The 25824-nt window shown below is 43.7% G+C and overlaps 1 protein-coding gene across 3 annotated transcripts in view; it reads left to right on the top strand.

The window, feature by feature from the left end:
• Positions 1–25824, top strand: part of DCC (DCC netrin 1 receptor) — a gene marked incomplete at its 5' end in the record, with an annotated part of 954207 nt that overhangs the window by 788928 nt on the left and 139455 nt on the right. For all 3 annotated transcript variants that reach the window (XM_079994683.1, XM_079994682.1, XM_079994684.1), the window contains 2 exons: positions 4932–5042; positions 10636–10830. In XM_079994683.1, the coding sequence (XP_079850809.1) occupies positions 4932–5042; positions 10636–10830 (306 nt within the window). The remainder of the gene's footprint in view (positions 1–4931; positions 5043–10635; positions 10831–25824) is intronic.

Below are 25824 nucleotides of genomic sequence, written 5' to 3'. Positions count from 1 at the left end.
TTTCTATCCTAAATTAGTTTCCATGAATGCCAACTCAAATATGAAACCAAAAGCTGTCATGCTGCTACCGGGGTATTTCTTTATTCTTCATAAACAAACCAAAATGTCCATTTTTTTATGACAGGTTGGATATGCAAGGATTCTCTCTTGCGTTTTTACAGTGGTGCAACGTCACTCTGGCCCATTTTGCATGGATTGCTAAGCCAAACTGTGGCTTAGCACAAATAAGTAAGCATGTGGGCTCCCAGACAGGAGATTTTAGGGACTTTGCTTCTCCTTGATCTTTCTTCTTCTGCTGCACCATGCTGAGTTATGATATGATATGATGCGATAATCTTTACTGTCATTGTCCCATACAGAACAACGAAATTGAAAAAATCTACATCAGACATTCAGAAACCAACAAGCCTGATATCCCAGCTATCCCAGCCTGGTTAACCCCCTAAAAACTTTGATACCCCATAATTAAATACAATATACTCCCATAGAGACTACCTTACACTGCATTTAAAACCAAAATCGCATTTGGATAGAAACTGTTTCTCAGGCGGCTAGTCCTAGTCTTTATAACCCTCTACCTTCTTCCAGAAGGCAGAAGCTGAAAGAGATCATTTCCGGGGTGCGTACTGTCCTGCACTATCTCTGCATCTTTCTTATGGCACCTGGAAGCATAGATTTGATCCAAGGTGGGAAGAGTGCACCCACTTATTCTCTCCGCAGTCTTTACAACCCTGGACAGCTTTGTTTTCCCCCTGACTGTGCAGCTCCCAAACCACACACAGAGACCATAAGTTAATACACTCTCAACAGTACAATGATAAAATGCCATCAACAGGTCCTTTGAGATATTATTTTTCTGGAGGATTCTCAGAAAATATAACCTTTGCTGTGTTCTCTTCATCAGATCTTTACTGTTTTCAACTGTTTTCAATGTTCAACCATGGTTGGGCGTTGTCTGTCATCTGAACCCATGCTCATTGTTTAGCTATATCCAGAAAATGAAGTGACATAGTGCAGCAATTGTGAATGGCAACTATGCAGTCTTAGAAGATAAAATAAATAGGTGGACTCTTGTTTCTCTGGTCCTTGTTTTGACTCTGTTCCTGTTAAACCACCTGAGTTTGCTATTAGAGGGGATCCTGGTACTGTTAATGGCACTACTAGACAGGGAGGGATAGAGGAAGCGGAAAAAAGAGCGTCTTGTGTGGTTGTTGTTTTGATATTTCATCCGAAAGGTCAACTCTGCCACTTCTGCAATAGGACTCTGGCAGTTTCTCCTCCGCTTATGGGAAGTTCTCCTTCAGCTTCCACATCTAGAGGATGTTGGGGGCCATATGATACCGTCCCAAGCTCCTTACCAAGACATGATACAAATTAGAACAGAATTAGAAAGGTCCAGGAATAAAAAAGAAAGAAAAACGCCCCTTCATTTTCTAAAGAATAATTCCATGTGTGATTGTTGGAAGAAAACATGCTTTTATTCCCTTTGGAAAGCTGTAAAGTAGGCGATAATCAGGTATGAAGTAGAACAAATGTACCTTCTAAACATTGTTTAGAAGAGAACATTCTGCTGAGAAGCTCCTTGTGCAGAGCTGGTGTGGTTGCGTAACGATGCACCAATGAAATTTCCTTCTTCTGCATAACTCTCAGTGCTATTTAAGAGCTGTCAGTGTGGTTGTTATGAGATCAATTTAATTTTGATTAGTTTGGATAGAGTTAGCCTGTGTATGGAACGGAAGGCTAAAATTACAGCCATATAAAGATATAGGAGCAGCTTGCACCAAAAGCCTATGGGGGAGCACATTATCTGATGATATGCCTAAGACATCTAGTGTGCTGGCAAAATCAGCCCTCCAATTTCTTGCAAGCGTTCTTCCCCTGCAACAGACACTTCTATTTTTCCATCTCAGAGTGCATGAGAATTTCTTTAGAGCAGGGATAAGGAACCTGTGATCCTCCAGCTGCTTCTGAATTGCAATTCCCATCATCCCTGACTATTGACCACGCTGACTGGGGTTGATGGGACTTGAAGTCCAACAACAACTGGAGGGCGACAGTGAGGTGGCCAAGGATAATGTGCATCTTTGGCTTTCCAGGAAAAATTTCACCAGCACTCAGTCCCCTTTCTGGCTGCCCATGCTTCCTGTTCTGGAAAGGTGGCTTATACTGAATCAGACTGTTGGTCCATCTAGCTCAGTTTGTCTACACTGACTGGCAGCAGCTCCCCAGGGTTTCAGGAAGCAGTTTCCAAGCCCTAGCGGGAGATGCTGGGGCCTTCTCCAAATAAGGCAAAGGCTGTACCAATGAGCTATAGACCTTCTCTACATAGGAGGAGGTCTTCCCCTGGGCTATAATCGGATACTGAGAGCTATAGTGAGAGAACGGTGCTGATAGTTGTTAGAAGACACCTATTCTGGTTACACAGCTACCATACCCAGAGTTCCCTGAGAGGAGGGATTGATTGTCAAACCACTCTGGGAATGGTTTGGCACCCTTAGCAAACTACGCTTCCCATAATTCTTTGGGTGAAGTGGTACATTAGTAATTTATATATATGGTGTTTATGTGGCTCTTCACTTCAGTGGGTCTACTCTGAGCAGGTCTAGCATTGGATACAATTCTGGGATGCGGGTAGCACTGTGGTCTAAGCCACTGAGCCTCTTGGGCTTGCCGATTGGAAGGTTGGCGGTTCGAATCTGCCCGACGGGGTGAGCTCCCGTTGCTCTGTCCCAGCTCCTGCCAACCTAGCAGTTCGAAAGCATGCCAGTGCAAGTAGATAAATAGGTACTGCTGTGGCAGGAAGGTAAACGGCGTTTCCGTGCGCTCTGGTTTCCATCACGGTGTTCTGTTGTGCCAGAGGCGGTTTAGTCCTACTGGCCACATGACCCGGAAATCTGTCTGTGGACAAACGCTGGCTCCCTCAGGCTGAAAGCAAGATGAGTGCCGCAACCCCATAGTCACCTTTGATTGGACTTAACCGTCCAGGGGTCCTTTACCTTTCTTACCTTTACAGCCCGTTTCTCTTTTATTGTTTCTTTGGAAGCTCAAAGTTTTTAAAAAAATTTGCTGTCCTGCAGTTTTGTATTTATTGGCCCAATTTTATTTCTGTTCTCAGTTTTCTGTTTCCTGATATTTTATGATACATTGCAATTTGGTTCTTTCCGTTTTTGGCCATACATCACTTTAGAAATAAATATTGAAAGGTGAAATAAAAATCTTGTATATAAACCAAGGGTGCAGGGTATCTGTTGCAATTTGTCAGCCCTCATATAAAGTGAGCTGTTCGAGAACTTTCAAGGAAGGCTGTAGAAATTCATTTTTAAGTAGGCCAAATGGAAAGGAAGCAAACACATCTTTCATTGCTGCTGTTTAGTTGCGTATTACAGGATTTCCAAAGGAGCTGGAAATCATGCAGCTTTTAAAGAGATGATTTAAATATCCAAGCAGCAAGACTTTATGTCTCCTTAAAAGCTTCGGCTGGTGAAGGCAGGTGTTTCTGCCCACTAATGAGGACAGCTGCAATAGCAAAGAAATTCAGAGCTACAACAAGGACTCTAAATCAAGACGATTGATTTTATTGTAAGATTTGCCATCAGCTAAAATTTAAAAGTGTTGTTTTTAATTTTGAACATTCTTCCCCAGAGGAACTTTGCAATTAAATGTGACTGTTTATCTTTATGCTTCATGGTCAGTATGAGATACACAAAATGATAAAAAAGCATATATTGCTGTCGCAGGGAACAAAGGCGCAGCGCACAGTTAGCACCAGCATGATGCTTCTCTAATAGAGCCTAGCCATAGAGCAGAAGGCATTAGCTGTGCCAGGATTCACACTGGTTCAGATTCATTCACACTTCTGTTAGGAACACTGCATGGTGCAATCAGTAAGACTATGCTTTGCCAAGGCACAAGGCAGGTGGCACCTCTAGAACTGCAGGGAGGTGTTGTGGTTAGATTGTCAAGCTAGGACTTGGGAAACCAGAGTTCACTGGGTGAATTTGAGCCAGCAACTGCCTCTCAGCCTCAGCTCCCTCACATGGGGACGCGGGTGGCACTGTGGTCTAAACCACAGAGCCTCTAGGGCTTGCCGATCGGAAGGTCGGCAGTTCAAATCCCCACAATGGGGTGAGTTCCCATTGCTTGGTCCCAGTTCCTGCCAACCTAGCAGTTCGAAAGCACACCAGTGCAAGTATTTAAATAGGTACCACTGTGGTGGGAAGGTAAATGGTGTTTCTGTGCACTCTGGTTTCTGTCACAGTGTTCCATTGCACCAGAAGCGGTTTAGTCCTGCTGGCCACATGACCTGGAAAGCTGTCTGTGGACAAACGCTGGCTCCCTTGGCCTGAAAGCGAGTCGCCTTTGACTTTACTTTTACCTTACCTCACATGGTTGTTGTAGGGATTAATTGCAGAGGGAGAGAACCAGTGGCATGTGGTCAGTTGCCTAGGGGAATTAAGTTTGTCCCCTAAATGTTCCCCTGGTGCCTCCTTTCCAAAGTCCAGGAAGCTTTTGCTCGGCTTAGGGAGAGAGGCACGATGCTCTGACAGGTCAAAGAGCCCTTTGACCACCTTCCTAAAGCACACCCAGCTTGAGGAAGGATACAGTAAGGCTCCAAGATCCTGTCCCAAAGCCCAGGAAACTTCTGTGTGGCTCAGGAAGGGAGGTGCAATGCTTACAACTCATGACATCAGCCCTCCACCAATCGCCCTCGCAATCTGGTGCCTGTGGCCCCAACGGCTCTCCTACGGAAAATTTCACCACACGCCACTGGAGAGAACTGTGTACACCACCTTGAATTCCTTGGTGGGCTGTAAATGAAACAAATAAACAAAGCTCCTTCTGGGTGTACATGGACTTTGTAGATTGTGGCTCATCAAATCCTGCTAATATTAACTGAGCTTTTTGTATGTCTTGATTTGTATCATACGCAGGTCTTGACAAAGGCAGCCAGTACAGTTTCCAAGTTGCAGCTATGACAGTCAACGGGACAGGACCCTCCTCCGACTGGTATACTGCAGAAACTCCAGAGAGCGATCTTGATGGTAATTGTATTTTTTTCACAGCCATTATAACTGCCTTTTTGCTCATTCTGATGGTTGCCTTGCCCTTCAGCTAAGGTTCATAGAATCATAGAATCATAGAGTTGGAAGAGACCACAAGGGCCATCGAGTCCAACCCCCTGCCAAGCAGGAAACACCATCAGAGCACTCCTGACATATGGTTGTCAAGCTTCTGCTTAAAGACCTCCAAAGAAGGAGACTCTGCCACACTCCTTGGCAGCAAATTCCACTGTCAAACAGCTCTTACTGTCAGGAAGTTCTTCCTAATGTTTAGGTGGAATCTTCTTTCTTGTAGTTTGGATCCATTGCACCGTGTCCGCTTCTCTGGAGCAGCAGAAAACAACCTTCCTCCCTCCTCTATGTGACATCCTTTTATATATTTGAACATGGCTATCATATCACCCCTTAACCTCCTCTTCTCCAGGCTAAACATGCCCAGCTCCCTTAGCCGTTCCTCATAAGGCATCGTTTCCAGGCCTTTGACCATTTTGGTTGCCCTCCTCTGGACACGTTCCAGTTTGTCAGTGTCCTTCTTGAACTGTGGTGCCCAGAACTGGACACAGTACTCCAGGTGAGGTCTGACCAGAGCAGAATACAGTGGCACTATTACTTCCCTTGATCTAGATGCTATACTTCTATTGATGCAGCCCAGAATTGCATTGGCTTTTTTTAGCTGCCGTGTCACACTGCTGGCTCATGTCAAGTTTGTGGTCAACCAAGACTCCTAGATCCTTTTCACATGTACTGCTCTCAAGCCAGGTGTCACCCATCTTGTATTTGTGCCTCTCATTTTTATTTTATTTTTTTGCGGTGGAGGTCAGGAGCATTCAGCTTCCAGACCCATTGGAGCTGTTGTCTGAGTGCTTTCTCTCAGCAGAAGGTTTTTACTGGCTGCATGCTGTTAAAATTTTCCCTGTGTATGGACAAGTGAAGCAGAAGTGAGAAAAGAAAGGCAGCTTCATTTCTCTCCCACTACGCTCCTAGCACCTGTGTTTAATTTTAACTTCTTTCCCAGCTGTTGCTGTTGCAACTTTTGCCAAAACTGTAATATTGGGTGGTTACTGAAAGCCAGGTTTGTTTTTAACCGTATTGCTTATTCTTCCATGATACAATTCCTCTGGGGGGTTATCAAAAGAACCGATCTATTTGTGGCAGGCCCAATGGTCTATCTGCTATCAAAATAATATGCAGAAGTTCTCTGGGACCTTGGTCTTCCCTTGCTCTGAAACACTTGAGCAGCCAGTTCTGGGCACTTGGATCTGGGATTTCCATTGCCCCTGAAAACCTTATACGAATGCCATGATGGTGATGACCATTCCTCATTGGATCTGTAGCCTTCCAGTCCCCAACTCCTATCACTCCCAGCCAGCATGGCCAAGGGCCTGGGATGATGGAAGCTGCACCCCAACACTTGGGGAGGCCACAGTATCCCTGCCCCTCTGGTACAGTTTTCAAATATGGATGTTTCATTCAGCTGTCATAGCTGATTGGTCAATGATACAGCCATTCATGGCCCCATATGCAGCAGACATTTAAAAGGGTATCATGCCACTTTCAATAATCACGCCTCTCCCCAAGGAATCCTGGGAAACCTAGTTTGTCAAGGGTGCTGAGAGTTGTTTTAGGATACCCCAATTCCCCTCACAAAGCTGCAATAATTGGTTTAACCCTCAGTCCCTCTTCCCAATGAATTCAGTTGATCTGTGAGGGAACTGGGGTCTCCTAAGTACTCTCAGCACTGTTTACAAAATACAGTTCCCAGGATTCTTTGGAGGAAGCCATGACTGTTTATCATACTCCTTTAAATGTATAGCTCAGATGGGAGCTATGTAGGGATATGAGATCCTTTCCCTCAGGCTGGTGTTTTTTTCGGGGGGATGGGGGTTGGAATTGGGATTTTGCAATTGAAACTCCAATAACCATCTCACTGCTGAGAACAGCACCCTGTGCCATACTTGGTTTTAAACCTGTTTCCGTTTGTTCACACTGCAGAAGCAAGCACAAGGGCACAAAAACATTTAGAGCCAAGCCTGTACCTTGAATCACTGACCCAGTTCTGTACCCCAGTGCAGACCCAGACTAAATTGCTTCAGAACACACACACAGTCTGGCTTTTTAAACAACCATCACCTTGCAGCTTCATGTTTTGCGCTCTAGCTACCTCTTGGGATGGCTCCTTTGGTGAGATCTGCAAGGTTAGAGACATGCAAGGATCAGCTAAATTCCATTGGTGCTGCTGTGCGAATTGTTAACTGCAATTCCCTCTCTGCTCTTTTGCTGTAGAAGTTCCTTCACCGGATGCTTTTTTTTTTTTTTTTTTTTGCATCTGCAGTAACACACACACACAGAGACACAAAATGAAGAGTGTCTTGAAGAAACTCCCTAAACTCCCTATGGATTGCCCATTTAATTAGTGTGTTTTGTTAAAGCGATTAGAAATCCAAACACTGCTGCTGATCCAAGGTTCCCTGGAAAGTCAGAATAGTCTTTCTGACAGCTGGGAGCATTTTAAATATTTATTTTGAGCATAAAGCATTATGCTTTTTTCTCTGAGGGGGGGAAGGAAACCACTGGATGCTCAATTTCCCCCAAAACATCCGACTCAAACAGTTTAAGTAATGATGTTGGGGATCCTGGATCAGTCTTGTATAGGGATATTCTGGAGGAATATATTTATGTGTATTCTGGGGCTGCTGTTTAACTTCCTTTCTAGACAAGAGCAGATCTTCATTTCTGCACTAGGTTCACTCTCCATTCAGTTCTTACCTAGAAGAATTCCTGGAATTAATAATGCCCAGTTTGCTCCAATTTTCCAATTCATTTGCATTCATCTTCCCCTCTATATTACCATTGCGTCTGTGTACATTGATGAAACAACGGACTCTTGATGCAACTGTATGTACGATTGCACTTGACACAGTGTTTTATACTGATGAACCTGTGCTCTCCTGAGCACTGATAACCATGTGGAGAGCTGCCTTAGGCTGAATCAGACCATTGGTACATCTTCTTCAATATTGTCTACAATGACTGGCAATGGCTCTTTGGGGTTTCAGATACGGGTCTCTCCCCGACATACATGGAGATAGAACCTGAGACCTGGAACTGTTAAGAACTGGAAGCAGTGGCACCCTGTGCTGTCTGTATACAAAATTGGTGCATAAACAGTGGTACCAAATAATGTGGTAGTCCAAAATCTAGAATAAATTTGGAGGAGGGAAACTTTTGAAGCATTTTTCCCCCCTCTTAAAGGATTGATTTATATGATCTCCCTACTCATAGTTGGATGCTGTTGAATACACACACACATATTCCTTTCAGGTTGTATCATTGTCACATTGATTGACAGATTCACTGACTGGTAGAATCCTTTGCCCCAGGTTGCTCCTTAGGTGAACTTCTGTCAGTGTAGAAATATCCAGGACAGGAGTAACAAATATGGTGCCCTCCATATCTTGCTGGACTCCAACTCCCATCAACCCCAGCCAGCACACCCAATGGCCAGGTATAATGGGAGCTGGAGTCCAGCAATGTTTGGAAGGCACAACATTGGCTGTCCCTGATATAAGAATATGCATAGATACAAATTTCACCTCCTTGTGTCTGGCTAGACCAAATAAAGCCCTCTGCACAGGAAAAAGGCTGAAGCAGGTGATATTGCTGAAATTCAAAGTTCATTTGATCAGAATTCCAATTTGCCTCCCTCCTACAGGTAAATTATGAATCGAACACTACTTCTCTTTAAATTCTTCCTCAGCTTTCAGTGGGGAAAACCAACATCCATGCAGGAAACATTTGCTACCAGTTAACTATCCCATATCCCATCAAGTTTTGCATTTAAGCTATACCTGTACCCTTCCTATGTTTTCATCCTCTCCCTTTACTCACCCCTCCCCTTGTGATTGTACACCTATGAGGACACATGCATGTGCTATTCAGTGCCTGGTATAAAGTTGTCCTTGAAGAGCAATGAAGGATTATGAAAAATAGTAAAGTATCCTGAACATTTTGATATGCCTCATTTTAATCCCTGCGCTTGAAGCGCAACATCCCACCCCTTTATGCCTGCTGCGTTTGAATATGTTCCTAATGATGTCCAGCATTCCAAAACAGCTTGCTTTATTTTAACAGTAAGAAAATGTATTGCATTTCAAATATGTGCTCACAGTGGTCCAGGAGATACTTAATGGTGTCGTATTTGTTTGTTTGTTTGTTTGTTTCTTTGTCTGCTCTTCCTTAAATGAAGCATCATTCAAGAATAGATTGACTTTGAGACTGTGGCGATTGTGAAGCCCTTGCAAATGTTGCTGTGTGCATTATGCGACCTCTAACATTCTCGTAAGACTTTCCAGTGGATCCAGCAGTTCCTCAGAAGAATTTTATTCTGCCCCCAAAATTCACTGCAAAGCCTATAAACTATCAAGGGCACGGACGGCAGAATCAATGACAGCGCCGCTGAAAAGTATTAATCCCGTCAGTTTTTTACAGCCTCCCTTCCGCCACCCCTCACCCAACGTTTATAGTGGGAATACTTCACACTCAAAGGAGGCCCTTTTCTCGGAGTTTGCACCAGCATTTTGCATCTGAGTCCTTTTACCTCTTCCATTTGGCTAAAATATGACAGGCCTCCTCGTGGGGGGAAAGGATTGCAACTTGTTTCTTCCGCTCTCAAAGAGACAAGCTGCTTTCTTGCTCTTCTGAGGAGACTTGTGGTATGGTAGCTCCTAGGCAAACCTCCAGCAAAAGGGCTTGCTTTCACCTCCAAAGGGTTTTTAAAACACCCACCCACACCATTAGACTGGATAACCATCTCATTCCTGGCTTGCACGTAATAAAATGCAAACGAATGCATTGTTAATAGAATGCTGTCGGTATATCATTATTTTCCTAGACAGATATCTTACACACACACCCCCCCCCCCGTGCTTTAGTATTAATCAGAGGAGGCAGGGTGAGTGAAGGAAAAATGAAAATATGCATGGTTGCGATAATGAATGCCACAGGCCTAGACTGTCGCCACGTAATGTTAGAAGCACTGACTTATTTAATACTGCTTAAGTTGCTAGTCCATTGTTCGCTTACTGGCTTTTCTGAGCTTGCTTGCTGTTCACTATTATGAAATGTTTTTCTGTGAGTAATATATGCACACACAGAGAGAGAATGAGAGTGACTTCCACGTATTTAATTTATTGAACTTACTAGCTTTGTCCTCCGCCATTTTTCCATAAAGGATAATTCTTGCTTCCCCGCTTGTCTGACTCTTCAAAGAATAATAATTCAATGACAGGAAGGGAAAAGCATAGTTTGGAGATGACTGCATCTGTTGAATGGCACAGTTAGACACCTTGTGCTTGGCGATGGGAAAAAATTCAGTTGTGCGTTTAAAGACGATAACCCAGCCTAGATATTTTACAAGCTGTATATTTTAATGACTTGCATGCTACTTCTGCATGTGACAAGGATGTGATACTTTGCTTCTTTCCAGAAACAATGACAGGTCAGCCTAAAGTGTGCTCTTGCCGCTGATCAAACGCAGATGGTGGCACTGCTAACAGCATCTTCCTTTGACTCCTAGAATCTCAGGTTCCTGACCAGCCAAGCTCTCTTCATGTGAGGCCTTTGTCAACCAGCATTGTAATGAGCTGGACGCCACCACTGAACCCAAACATCGTTGTGCGCGGATACATTATTGGCTACGGAGTGGGGAGCCCATATGCCGAGACGGTGCGAGTGGACAGCAAGCAGCGCTACTATTCCATTGAACACTTGGGTAGGTGGGATTTCCACTCCAGGAAATGCTTAGAAGCTTGGGGAGGGGGCGAAATGTGTTTCTAGGCCTTCCAGTCAAACTGTCTATTCCAGGACATAAATGCAGAGTATCCCTGGGGAATGCTAGGGTTCCCCCCAAAAAAACCTGCGGATTAAGAATCCTGGATTTATAGCCCTGTGATGGATATACTACAGTTCCTTTGGTAGAAGCTATGTGCATTAAATGTACTGTGTGGATGCGACCTAGGTCAGAAAGATCCTGCCACCCTTCGAGGCAATGAGTTCTGTTAGCAAATAGTTATACAGTGGACGCTCGGGTTGAGAACGTGATCCATGCAGGAGGCATGTTTGCAACCCGCAGCATTCGCAACCCGTGACCCGCACACATGCAGGTCGCAATTTGGCGCTTCTGCGCATGCACAAAGCACGATTTAGCGCTTCTGCGCATGTGCAAGCGCCAAAACCCAGAAGTAACTGTTCTGGTACTTCCGGGTTTGGCATGGATCATGCAACCCGAAATCATGCAACTCGAAGTGTCTGTAACCCAAGGTATGACTGAATTATTATTATTATTAATAATAATAATACCCCAGCCACTCTGGGTGGCTTCCAACAGAATACTGAAATGCTGTCCTCTTGTTACTTGACTCATTAGATGTCATCCTGTCATCTTTCTTGCCGATACAAATGAGAGGAGAGCCTAGCCCAAAGTAAACCCCATGTCCTCTTTGCATGCATGGGGGGGGGGGTCTTTGTTTTTTAGCATCCAACGAATGGTTGTGGCAGCCCAGGGCAAAATCAACTTGAGATTAATTGGGATTGCCAATTAATTAACTTTGAGAACGATGAAGTTGAACTCCTAGCTTATGTGCTTGTTGGAGTGGGGCTCAAGCTCCAGGATGTGACTTTTGAAACAAATGTCTTGGCTACATGCCGTAGCACCAGGAGTAGAAAGAAATATGTTTACAATGACTGAGTTCCGGCTTTTTCTCTTGCTCAGGTGTGAACCTCTTTTCAGTTTTAGAGTAGCCTCAGTTCTCTATTGAGTTGTATAGACTGCAATCACAGACTCAGTTGGATGGATTGACAAAAATCAGCTCCCCTTCTTCATCATATCCCAGGATTGGCAACGTCTGAGGTTGGGGGTAGTTCCACCCCCTCAACTGCCTAAAATTTTTGTCTCTTTTTCTCTTATATAATTCAGTAACTCTTATTGCCTGGATCCTTGCACTTAAATTACTGAAGGTCACTAAAATGATTTGTCTTATTACTTCCTGAAATATTCAGTTCTGGTCATTGGGGTATACTGTGAAACTCTGGCAATAGTAAGACTTGCTAAGTAGTATTTGAATATTTGAATATTTATGATCTACACTTTCATCAAACATATTAAGGCATACGTTATACTTTATAACATAACATTTATTAAGATTTATGTATATATTTCTATTTAGCAAGAGTCCAAGTCCTTGTCTCAGGGGCACAAAAAGTGACCCCTTCACTTGTGGTGCTCTTTTGACAACCAGTGATGATGGCATTTGTCGTGGTGATGTCATCTGTGCACTTTCACCTTTAGTCAACCAGCAAACCTGTAGCTGAAAGGAAACTGGGGTTTCTGTCCCCTAGAGGAAGCCACTTTCTGAATTGAACTTCAACAGAGCACATTCATGGAAATCTATCTCCAACTGGGTGCTCAACTGAATGTTACCTTAAACAAGGTGAATTTCAAAACCTGCGCTTGCTAAGATGACAGGAAGCCAGGCATAACTTTCCACCTCCACCAGTTCTGCTTTGCCCTCAGCTGGGCTTAACCTCTGGTTTTGGTGTCTGACTTGGTGGAAATCAGCTGAATCTGCATGGGAGGGATCCTTGCACATGGGAAGTATAAAACTTATGCCATTCCCCAGTTGTCATCTACAAGTGCATTAAGTGGGATTTAGGTTTACAAGGAAAACCTTTTTCACTTCCAAATATTGTATTTTTAAAGGAATGCATGATTATTTTTTCAAGTTCGGATACACTCCCTCATTTTTCCAGCCTTAAATTTGGTTGCACTATTCCTACTGTATGTCAATTTGTGTGTTTTCTCTCTCTTAAAAGTCTGCACATTTCTCCTAATACCTGTATTTCCCCAAGCTACACATTTTTGTGAGTAATTTCCCCTAGTATGATTTAATTTTGTACAATAGTTTGACTAATGCATGTATTTTGGTGCACACTTCTGGGTTGCAGAGTTATATCACAAAACTAGTAGCAACTGGCCAGATAAACCAGGTGAGGGGAGCCAGTGGGTCTCAAACCCTCCCCTGCATGTGAAGACAGGCTCCTGTGGATTAAGCAGATGAGATTGATAGTGGATCCAATGGTAAAGAAGGCAGTTTTAGCATATGCTGAAGAGCATGGGTAGGCAAACTAAGGCCCGGGGGCCGGATCCAGCTCAATCACCTTCTAAATCCGGCCCGCAGACAGTCCAGAAATCAGCATGTTTTTACATGAGTAGAACGTGCCCTTTTATTTAAATGCATCTCTAGGTTATTTGTGGGGCATAGGAATTCGTTCATTTATTATTATTATTTTCAAAATATAGTCCAGCCCCCCACAAGGTCTGAGGGACAGTGGACCGGCCCCCTGCTGAAAAAGTTTGCAGACCCCTGCTGTAGAGGGAGGTGAGAGGCAGGCGTAGTTCATCAACCTGGGAAGGTAGCCTATCTAGGAGAAGGAAGACTCTGATTCTAAATCTCTGCTGCCTTGTGGGATATCTTCAAGAGAAGAAAAGGTTAAGGAGCAAACCCTACACAAATCCAGAGTGGAGTTCCTAAGATGGTTGGATGACGCCTTGTATGTCTCCTTCTGGCAACTCTTGCAGCCGACCTGGTGCCAAATGTATCGCTCTGCTTTCCTTTGGACCACATCATCAAGGCCAAGAAAGGTCCCTTGTTGCCTGGGCAGCCCAGGACCTGGGCAGCCTAGGACACACCGCCTTCAGTGTTTTAATACAGAGGTTTGACTTCACCCCTGGAAGCACATTCCATTGTCTCTCGAGGCAGGTGGATGCTCTAATAAGTGCAAAGTAGGTAGATTTGTGTTAAAACGTTAGATTAAAATGTTAACCAATTTCCCCCTCACCTCCGCATCCCTAATTTCTATGAGATTCCATTTCTGCTCTTTGCTAAAAAGATTATTGGTGTGTCTCCCTGTATGACTTCCGATATTCTTCTGACTTGGCTTGCGGATCAAAGGCAGTGCCCTTGCAGCTGTGACTGTTAACATCAAGACAGTAACAGGCATGAGAAAGTGGAGTGTTTCTTTTTAATCTTCCTCTGTGGAGGCAAGAGTCTGATCTAGCAAACAGCAGATCAAAACTCAGGAGTCCCCACCACCGCTTACCTGAAAACAGCCTGTGTTTGTCTTGCTCATTAATTTCTTGGCATCCAGAGCGCCGCTAACACATTTTCCTAATCAAGTTGCTTTGCTGTGCAGGAGGCTCTGTGAAAAAGCTGATCTAATGATGAGCTTGTTACGTCAACGGCAGAGTCCGAAACATAATCGGCATTTTATACGCCATGACTGCAATGCTGGTGGGGTTATTCCAAAGGGTGCCGTTGCTTCATAGAGAAGTTGAAATGCTAATGAGTGCCATGCTGAGTGGATGCAAAGTCCCACGCTTGACTTCTGAGCACATTCGTTCCTCCACTGCCAGTGTCTGAACACAATGGCAATCAAACCCTCATACTTCCCCTGTGTCAAAATAGTGTCAGGGGGTGTTTCATTATCCATTATTCATTGTGTGCTTTCTCTGACACGTTGCCTTGATGCCATATCAGGAAAAATGTATTGAAATGCGGTGGAGGGTGGGATGTGCGTGCTAGCTTCGGGGGAACAAAGATCAAATTTTGAGGAAATGACTGCACAGGATCATCTTAATGGCCTGCATAATAGCCTGATTTGCACATTACACTAAGCTAACATTGTTGCTTAGCATGAATACATGGGGACATGGAGAGGAAATTGTGGCTGCTTGGCTCCTACTTGGCTTTGCTGCTGCGCCAATAGGTTGTGGTTTTGCTTAGGTCATGATTTAGCTTTTTCTAACCCCAAGCTGAAGGTCCGTATAGTTAAAGCTATGGTTTTCCCAGTAGTGATGTATGGAGGTGAGAGCTGGACCATAAAGAAGGCTGATCGCCGAAGAATTGATGCTTTTGAATTCTGGTGCTGGAGGAGACTCTTGAGAGTCCCATGGACTGCAAGAAGATCAAACCTCTCCATTCTGAAGGAAATCAGCCCTGAGTGCTGACTGGAAGGACAGATCGTGAAGCTGAGGCTCATGAGAAGAGAAGACTCCCTGGAAAAGACTCTGATGTTGGGAAAGATGGAGGGCACAAGGAGAAGGGGACAACAGAGGACGAGATAGTTGGACAGTGTTCTCGAAGCTACCAGCATGAGTTTGACCAAGCTGCGGGAGGCAGTGGAAGACAGGAGTGCCCAGCATCCTCTGGTCCATGGGGTCACGAAGAGTCGGACACGACTAAATGACAAAGCAACAGCAACAACAAACCCCAAGCTGAAACCAAGGTTTCTCCTATGGTTTGCTGCTCATAGTTTGGCAAAGCTTGCCCTCCTTGTTCTGGGAGGCAACTAATTGGGAGGCAAACTACCCCTGTAACATGTGTCTGGTTGTGTAAAACTAAATACTTTTCTGGAGAAATGTCCATGTTATCTGGATTTTAAAGTTCAAGTTTTGAAGATGTGAGCAGACTTACTGGAAAATAAAACTCCAAGGTGGCTTTCACCATTGGAAGCCAAGGCCCGAAAAAAGACTCAATATGGAGGCCAATTGGCCAAAGTATTGGGAAATATTAGAAAAAGATGGAGATAATTGGAAATTGCAGAGTATGGAGAAAATAAAAGATAAAGTGTGAGATTGGTTACACTACGCTCAGATTAAGGAAGTTTTTAAACTTGACAAAAAGTTAGGATTCCAGGTGGAAAAATCGAAGTTGGTAACGGAACTGTTAGAGCCCAAGACTAAGGTACTTTCAAGAATGTATAACTTGCTGTTAAAATGGAACACACAAGATGAAATGGTAAAGTCAGCTATGATAAAATGGGCACAGGACATTGGGTACAATATTATGCTAGAGGACTGGGAAAGGTTGTGGACCACCGGGCTGAACTTCACTGCATGTAATGCTTTGAAAGAAAATGTCATGAAAATGATATATAGATGGTACATGACCCCAGTCAAACTTGCAAAAATATACCATTTGTCTGATAATAAATGTTGGAAATGTAAAGAAAATGAAGGAACGTTCTTTCACCTCTGGTGGACTTGCCCTAGAGTGAAGGCTTTCTGGGAAATGATATATAATGAGCTGAAAAAGGTATTTAAGTATACCTTCACTAAGAAACCAGAGGCCTTTCTTCTGGGTATTGTCGGCCAGAAGGTGTTAAAGAAGGACCGAATATTTTTTATGTATGCAACAACAGCAGCAAGGATACTCGTTGCTAAGCATTGGAAAACCCAAGATTTACCCACACTGGAAGAATGGCAGATGAAACTGATAGAATATATGGAACTGGCCGAGATGACTGGCAGAATCCGAGACCTGGGAGAGGAGACGGTAGAGGAAGATTGGAAGAAATTCAAGACTTATTTGCAAAAATATTGTAAATTGTATGAATCTTAAGCAGGATGCTAGATTATGAATAACTTGGCACCATTAAAACAGATGAGGTGTATGACGAAGATAAGTTTTATTTAATTAGATAATGACTAGGCTAAATTAATTTTTTTAAGGTATTGAACAAATTTATTGAAATTGTGGGATATAATATCGGGAAATTAGTTAGTAAGAATGGAAATAAGGTGATAAATTGCTGGATTAAATTTTAATTAGGAACGCAGGAGCGGGAGATGTGAGGAAGTCCAAAGATGACAAGAAAATGTGTTATGACATGTGTCAGAGCTGCCTCTAGGTCCCAGCTCACAGAGGACCAATGCTAGGCTGTAGTAATGTACAAAAGTCTTTATTGAAGTTCAGTTTCCATTTCAAAGCCACAGCGTGCAGCCCTACGTCTTAAACCCTAGATCGGCGAAGTCCCGTCTGAGTCTCCTCCTCTATGACACCAGTTTAAGATCCTAGCCCTGCTCCACCTTTTACGCTGCTCTCTCCTCCTCTGGGTCCTCCTGCCCGCTGGGGCATTGCCCTTTCTGGACTCTTCCGACGCTGAGTCGCTTAGCTCCTCCCCCTCCCTCCGGCGGGCTTTAGGACCCGGTTCCCAATCCTCATTCTCTGCTGTCCCGCGCTCCTGTACATTTGAACTTGCCTCTCGCGCCAGCCCAGTGACCTTTCTCCTAACCGTTACAGTACTTCAGTCACTGCTTCCCTCTTCCGGGACACTGGCCGGATCTGACCTCTCCTCCGTTGTCCGACTTTCTGATGGAGGCGTGGTCAGCCCTGCCTTATCTTCTCTCCCTGGTGGGGAATGCACTGGCCCCGATCCTTGGGACTCTTCCCCCCCACTCTGCTCTGGTGGGGAAGCTGGTCCTGATTTCCAGCTACTGCTCTGGGAGTCCCTGCTGCCCCCTTGCTCCTGGGGCATTCCCCTTGGGAACCCCCTACCCCTGGCCACTGGCGCCCCCTTCTGTGAATCTTCCGATTCGCTGGAGAGGCTCATGGAATCCCTCGGTCCACTGTCATCTTCTCCTACGCTCCCCTCGGATTCTTCCCCTTCGCTCTCCATCTCCTCTCTTCCCTGTGCCTCTGCTCCTGAGCCCCTGACAACATGTATTATTGTGTTTTATCTATTTGTATTGTAATAATAATAATAATAAAATTCTGAATAAATATTTATATATATATAAAAAAATTAACTAAAATACAAGAGGAGAGAACCAAAAGACTAGCAAACCAGCAAGTAAAATGTGTTGTTGTTCTTAAGGAGGGACAATAAAATGAAATATAAAGTCAAAAGGATTATGTACCAGTTATGTCAATGCCAAGGGTATGGTACAGCCACTAAAAGACCAAAAACTTCCTAAACAGGAAGGTTTAAACAATGTGCTGGAAGGCTAAAGGGCCCAAAATGGACCTTCCTGAGTGCTGAAAGATGTCTCACTTGTTCCAATCAAGGATGGGTTTGGAACTGACTAGAACACCCCCTTTAGCTACGCTTACATCAGTTTTACGCCAACGTAACTGCCATTGTTCTGCGCCAACAAATCCTGGAAATAAAGGGCATTGAGAATCCCATGGGCCTCTTACAGATTCCTAGCTTCCTTCAAAATACTACAGCTCCCTCCGGAGGAAGATAATGACTGTTAGACCAGTTTAAGTTTGTAGCTGTGGCATTCCCGTGAGAGGATGTGTTCTTCCGATTATGCTTCCCCCACATCGTTCTTACAACAGGCTGTTTTAATCAATCTCCTGTCCTGGTTGTGATGAGCCACAAGGAACACATTGCACCATGTCCCAGGATTTGTACCGATGCTCTGTTGCCTTGTGGGTACAAGTAATGATGCAGGCACTGACCTATAATTCCCTTAGTAGCTCAGACTCGGCCATCTCCCTCCCTCCCCACCCCATCATGACTTCTAAGGATGGATTATCAAGTCACCATCGTTGTTGTTTTTGGGGGGAACAAAGTGACAACTGTTACTCTTAGTGCTGAGACGAAGCGGTTGATTCCATTTTAGTTCCTACTTTGCCATCGTTAAAAGACACTCGGTTTTTCAAAGTGCTTTTGCGTGCCTCCTTCGATTTTCATCTGCTTTTCAGTCAGCAGACCTGAACACTAGTAGTAGATGTGAAAAAGTTTCCAAAGGCTGATAAAAAAGGGGGGGGGGGACTTCTGAGAGGGAAGAAGGTCAGTGTTACAGCAGATCAGCTGCAAAATACAGGTTCTATAGAGTATTTGTTTCCTTGAACATAGGATGCTGCCTTATTAAGTTAGGTAAAAGGTAAAGGTAAAGGACCCCTGGATGGTTAAATCCAGTCAAAGGTGACTATGGGTTGCAACGCTCATCTCACTTTCAGGCTGAGGGAGCCGGCATTTGTCCACAGATAGCTTTCCGGGTCATGTGGACAGCAGGACTAAACCGTTTCTGGAGCAACAGAACACCGTGATGGAAACTAGAGCACTGAGCTTAAGGCTTGCCAATCGGAAGGTTGGTGGTTTGAATCCCCGCGGCAGGGTGAGCTCCCGTTGCTCGTTCCCAGCTCCTGCCAACCTAGCAGTTCGAAAGCACGTCAAAGTGCAAGTAGATAAATAGGTAAACGGTGTTTCCGTGCACTGCTTTGGTTTCGCCAGAAGCGGCTTAGTCATGTTTTGCCACATGACCTGGAAAAACTGTCTGTGGACAAACGTTGGCTCCCTCGGCCAGTAAAGCAAGATGAGTGCCACAACCCCAGAGTTGTTCATGACTGGACTTAAGTGTCAGGGGTCCTTTACCTTTACCTTTACCTTTATGTGGGTTTAAGAGTGCAACCTTAGTTTATGAACCTATTTGGATTGAACACCTAATCATGATTTGTGGATTGGCTTGCAGTGGTCTATTGCAGCTCCACCTGGAGGAGTCGGGGGTTGAGTTTGCGATCCTTGACATACAAAGCAGATTCTCCTCTTCTCCTGCAGGTTGTTGTTCTCGTTGATATTAATTTATATCCCAAATTATATGCCAATGTGGCATATAACAGATTTAGAACTATAAAATCCATGTGTGATTAAAATTCACAAGAGCATCAAAAGACCCTTAACTTAAATATACAATAAAGCAAGTCAGTTAAAAATCATGTAAGTTAAAACAGTTTAAAAAAATAAAATAAAATAACAGATTGAAAATTCAAGTTCAGAGGACTGGTTGCCTAAACAGGTCTCTGGGAGACAGTGGGATGCCAATTTAAATGGAGATGCTCATATCTCACCATGGAGGACATTCCACAACCCTGGTGGTGTCTTCAGTGGAAAAGCCTGCCACTGTGCCACCACAAGCCAATAATCATCAGGCTGCAGCCAAACTTATTGTGTTCCATTTGCAGTCAAGTTTTGCAGTCATGTTTTCCTTGATCCCCATCACATGATGACTGAATGCACGGCACAAAACTAAACACAAGCAGAACTATTTCAGGGTGGTTGGGAGAAAGCTAAGCATCCCTTTCCCTTCTTCCTGCTATCACCAAGTCCAGGTCTTTTAATAAGGCATTCTTAATTTAGCTACCGCTGAACTGCATGACTGTAGCATGCCTCATTTCAAAAGTAAATCGTTTGGCTTATGATTGAATGCAGCAATCCATAGTTTGTTTAAACAGCTGTTCAGTACTCTGCTAAGCAGATGTTCAGCCTTCTTTCATATCAGTGGGGCTTCTGAGGGGAGGGAAAACACACACACTACCTGGTAGACGGCCTCCTAAAATCAATTAACATTAGCTGACATCACATACTAGCTAGGGATATAGACAATGCAAAGGATATTATATAAGCATCTTAAAAAGCAGAGAAATCACCTTGCCAACAAAAGTCCGTATAGTTAAAAGCTATGGTTTTCCCAGTAGTGGTGTATGGAAGTGAGAGCTGGACCATAAAGAAGGCCGAAGAATTGATGCTTTTGAATTATGGTGCTGGTGCTCTTGAGAGTCCCATGGATTGCAAGAAGATCAAACCTATCCATTCTTAAGGAAATTAGCCCTGAGTGCTCACTGGAAGGACAGATCGTGAAGCTGAGGCTCCAATACTTTGGCCACCTCATGTGAAGAGAAGACTCCCTGGAAAAGACCCTGATGTTGGGAAAGATGGAGGGCACAAGGAGAAGGGGATGACAGAGGACGAGATGTTTGGATAGTGTTCTCAAAGCTACCAGCATGAGTTTGACCAAACTGCGGGAGGAAGTGGAAGACAGGAGTGTCTGGCGTGCTCTGTTCCATGGGGTCACGAAGTGTCGGAAATGACTAAACAACAACAGTCACCATAGTTTGTTTAGGTTGCTTGCAAAAGAAGATATAGTCTTCTGCTGCTGCCAGAAAAGTTACCAGCCTCAGTGCCCAGTATGTTTCCGAGCACAATTCAAAGTGTTGGTGCTGACCTTTAAAGCCCTAAACGGCCTCAGCACAGTATACCTGAAGGAGCATCTCCATTCCCACTGTCCAGCTCGGATCTTCTGGTGGTTCCCTCATTGTGAGAAGTGAAGCTACAGGGAACCAGGCAGAGGGCCTTCTCAGTAGTGGCGCCCACCCTGTGGAACACCCTCCCATCAGATGTTAAGGAAATAAACAACCATCTGACTTTTAGAAGACATCTGAAAGCAGCCCTGTTTAGGGCAGATTTTAATGTTTGATCTTTTATCATGTTTTTAGTATTCTGTTGGGAGCCACCCAGAGTGGCTGGGGAAACCCAGCCAGATGGGCGGGGTATAAATAATAAATTATTATTATTATTATTATTATTATTATTATTATTACTATTACTATTACTATTACTATTACTATTACTATTACTATTACCACCTCCCTGAAGGGGAGAGCTTTCCATTGTCAGGACACCACTACCAATGAGGCCCTATCTCAAACTTTCCAAGTATCCCTATTTTCCTGGGACAGTTCTGGATATACAGAAGGCATTACAGAAGGAATGTCCTCTTTTCTTTAGGACATCCCTATTTTCATCAGACAAATGTTGGAGGGGAAGGAGTTATGCGACCCCTGAGCCAAGGAGTTTTAGAAGACATCTGAAGGCAGCCCTGTATAAGGAAGGGGTTTTTTAATGTAGGAATCCACCTAGAATAGCTGAGGCAACCCAGTCAGATGGGCAGGGTATAAATAATAAATTTATTATTATTATTATTATTATTATTATTATTATTATGGCATAGGGCATTTCCATTTTCAGTGGAGAAATGTTGGAGGGTATTCTATTACCACCACCACTACTACTACTACCAACAACAACAACAACAACAATTATTATTCCTATAACAACAATCAGAACTACCACAAAAAGACCCACACACCATTGAATAACACATGAAGGTAGCTTTCGCAAAAGCTTGGGGGAGATGAGATTTCTCTGTGTGGTATCCATATATGTTTTATGTTAGGCCTGATGTCCTCAAAGCACTTCAACTTGAGGGTAGTTCTGTTGACATCCAAAGCAGATTGTGGTCTTCCTCTTGATAGATGTGCTGATAACTAGTTTAAGTTGTGCAGAAGCTTTTTTGATGAACTTTCAAGGTTCCCCAGCTAGGAACATCACTCTTGCTGACATTCAAATTCAGCCAAAACAGAAAAAGTGTGCTCTCTTTTGGACTTCACCTTCCTATTTAGGGTGTCATTCCATAGTACAGTGGTACCTGGGGTTAAGTACTTAATTCGTTCCAGAGGTCTGTACTTAACCTGAAACTGTTCTTAACCTGAAGCACCACTTTAGCTAATGGGGTTAGCGGAGTCTGTAACCTGAACAGTATGTAACCTGAAGCATATGCAACCCAAGGTACCACTGTACTACTACTACTACTACTACTAATAATAATAATAATAATAATAATAATTTTATTTATATCCCGCCACTCTGGGCAGCTCGCAGCATATATCAAAACATACTAAGACATCAAACATTAAAAACTTCCCGATGCAGGGCTGCCTTCAGATGTCTTCTAAAACTCAGACAGTTGTTTATTTCAGTGAAATCTGATGGCAGGACATGCCACAGGGTGGGTGCCACTACCGAGAAGACCCTCTGCTTGGTTCCCTGTAACTTCGCTTCTCGCAGTGAGGGAACCGCCAGAAGGACCTTCGTGTCTGGCCTGAACGATGGGGGTGGAGATGCTCCTTCAGGTATACTGGACTGAGGTCGGCACCAACACTTTGAATTGTGCTCAGAAACACACTGGAGCAATTGAAGTCCCCGTTCTCCCCCTTCCTCTTCCCCACTTTTGGTATAGAAATCCCTGGGCTGACAGCTAGCTATATAAACCAAAGGGATTTTGATCTGTGGAGAGCCTAAGCTTCACGATTTCATGACAAAGTCCCTGTCTTGCTTCCCTGCAGGAAGACAAATAGAATTTGATCCTCACAGTCCTAAATTCATCAGAAGTCTGTGATACCCAGAGAGGGAGACCGATACACTTGAAAAAAGGCAGAGAGAACACCTATTGAATACAACAAAAGGCAGATAAGGAGTGATACTCATAAAACAGCCTGAGAACAGATCCGTTTCAATTGAGCACACCAAAATGAATATCAAAGACTCAGCGAATATACCTTTCTTTTAACTTTATATTTATTTGACCTGCGAGGGTCAAGTGCACTTTCAGCACGTCAATTTTATTTTACATTTTTTCCCCTTGGTGTAAAGAGCTATAACAAAAAGATGAAAGGAATTTTTTGTAAAAAGCACTTTGACACCCAATCAAAAACAGAGTAGGTTTCTCATTCACATCCCTAAAATGGAAGAAGCCGCCTCTGCAGTAACTCAGGTCCCACTTTAAACTGGCATGGCTTTCCTCAGAGAATCCTGCCAAGTGTCCTTTGTTAAGGCTGCTGAGAGTTGTTAGGAAACCCTAACAACAATTTCAGTATCACAGTTTCATGTTCTTTTCCTCGCCCCCCCTTTCCCTTAATTTCCTCACTGAAAACTTTCAATATAATATAAAATAAAATAAAATGAACCCTCAGAGAGCTACAATTCTCAGAGTAGTTTAGCAATCAATCTGTTATGTACTGAAGTTCTCACCCTGAGCCAGCAGGGGGATACTGTAGATAGTTATGCAAATAAGGGATAGAAAGTGACATTCAGTGATTGGATAGTTTTAGAAAATTGTTAAGTTACATTGTACTGGAGCTCTATATAAGCAGGCTGACTAAACCCTTCAGTTCAGTTCTGTCCTGGCCTGTGAATAAACAAAAGCTGTTTGAAGAATCGCTGTGTCATCTGATATGTTCACCCACAACTTAACACAATCCCTCTTCCTTTGTAGCTCTGTGAGGCGGGTTGAGGCCTCTTTATGGCTCTCAGCACCCATAGCAAACCGCAGTTCCCACGATGGTGGAAGTTATGAATGTTTAAAGGGATATGATATTGCTTTCAATGTGTACTGCAGATATGGCCCCAGAGCAGGGCTTTCAGTGTGGCTTCCCTTATCTTTGCTCCCCATGAAGAAGTGAGAGATTCTGTGGAGGGTCAGGATCTGAATTTAAAAATGTCCCTGTCTTAAGCAGTACTCCCCCCCCCCTAAAAACATATTTAGGGGTACTCTCATTTTGACTTAAGACAATCACTCTTTTATAGTTCAAATGGGGAGAAATAAATACAGCAAATGTACAAAAGTACAAAGATTCACAAAATTTTTAGGGGTATGCGTACCCCTGCGTAGCCCCAGAAAAAAGCACTGGTCTCAAGTATTCATTTTGTATTGTTTTCAACCCTATGTTTAATTGTTGTTTTTTCTCTACGGTTTTAAGAAGAACTGTTTTCTGCTGCATGTTTGTAAACTGCCTTGAGACGCATGTAAAAGGAGACCTATACTTTCATAAATAAATCAATAAAATGAAGAATAACAGGCAAAAAGATTTAGAAAGCACAGAATGCTACCTTAAACTAGATAAGGCTACTTGTCCATTTAACCTAGTAATGTATAATCTGACTGACAGCAGCTTCCAGTGTCTCTGTGAATGTTTTCCCCATCAACTGCTCCCTTTGGTCAGGAAATCACACTGGGACTTCCTGTGTGCAAAGAATTTGCTGTACACCTGCCCATATTGAAAAACTTATAGAAATGCATAACATCACCAGTTCAAATGTGGATCATATGTTTCACATTCAGATGCACGCTGTTGTATTGACCCAAATCTGCTTCCACATCTGGACATGAATTTAGGCCCTATTCACATGTACTTCCCCATCCAGCAGGAAAACTGTGTGCAGGAAATCTTTTGATGTTCTCCTTGTCTTCTTTCTTCCTATGCAAGGAGCTTCTATAATTGCCTAAGCTGGAAACAGCCATTTCACAGTCTGCCTCAGTGGGAGAGAGGGGAAGCAGGGCTCCTTCTATCAACCCAGCTGAAAGACCAGCTCCAAGAAAGAGTCATTTGCCCCTGAACTGTTTCCATTGCTGTTGGGCATCAGAAGAACTGTTTTAAATGCCTGAGTTTGCTTTCCCCCTCTTCCCTCCACATCCCATTTTCTTTCTGTGTTGTGTTACCAACTTACAGAGAGTGGCTGTCTTGTTTTAACCTGTTGTATGTAAGCCACTCTTGAAGGCTTTTTGGCTGAAGAGTTTGGTAAAGGTAAAGGGACCCCTGACCATTAGGTCCAGTCATGGCCGACTCTGGGGTTGCGGCGCTCATCTCGCTTTACTGGCCAAGGGAACCGTCGTACAGCTTCCGGGTCATGTGGCCAGCATGACTAAGCCACTTCTGGCGAACCAAAGCAATGCACGGAAATGCTGTTTACCTATTTATCTACTTGCACTTTGACGTGCTTTCGAACTGCTAGGTTGGCAGGAACAGGGACCGAACAATGGGAGCTCACCCTCTCGTGGGGATTCGAACCACCGACCTTCTGATCGGCAAGCCCTAGGCTCTGTGGTTTAACCCACAGTGCCACCCGCATCCCAATGCTCTAAACCAACACTGCAAAGGGCCATGGCACCCATACTGAAGACGTGCACACAAAAGAGCAGGAAACTGGCCTGGAATCTCTTGATATCTATGCTTATGTTTTGCTCATGCAACCATTTAACATATTTTGTTTTTTGTTTTTCATTTCTGGCAAAGCATCTGTGAAAACTCTGGCACAACTTGTGCATTAATGTTTGCACACAGGGCTACATGCTGAATGCACTTTATATCCCAAAGTCACAATGCCTCTCAGATTATGGTGGCTCATTTTTAATTAATTTCTCCATATGTCATCGTCTTCTTCTTCTTCTTCTTCTTCTTCTTCTTCTTCTTCTTCACTTCACTACTTGCTTTCCAACTTGGCCAGTTTAACATTCTGTTTGTTG

This window comes from Podarcis cretensis (genome assembly GCF_951804945.1).
Source record: "Podarcis cretensis genome assembly, chromosome: 11".
NCBI lineage: Eukaryota > Metazoa > Chordata > Lepidosauria > Squamata > Lacertidae > Podarcis > Podarcis cretensis.
The sequence above is the reverse complement of the archived record's forward strand: the minus strand, read 5'-3'. Positions and strand labels throughout refer to the sequence as shown.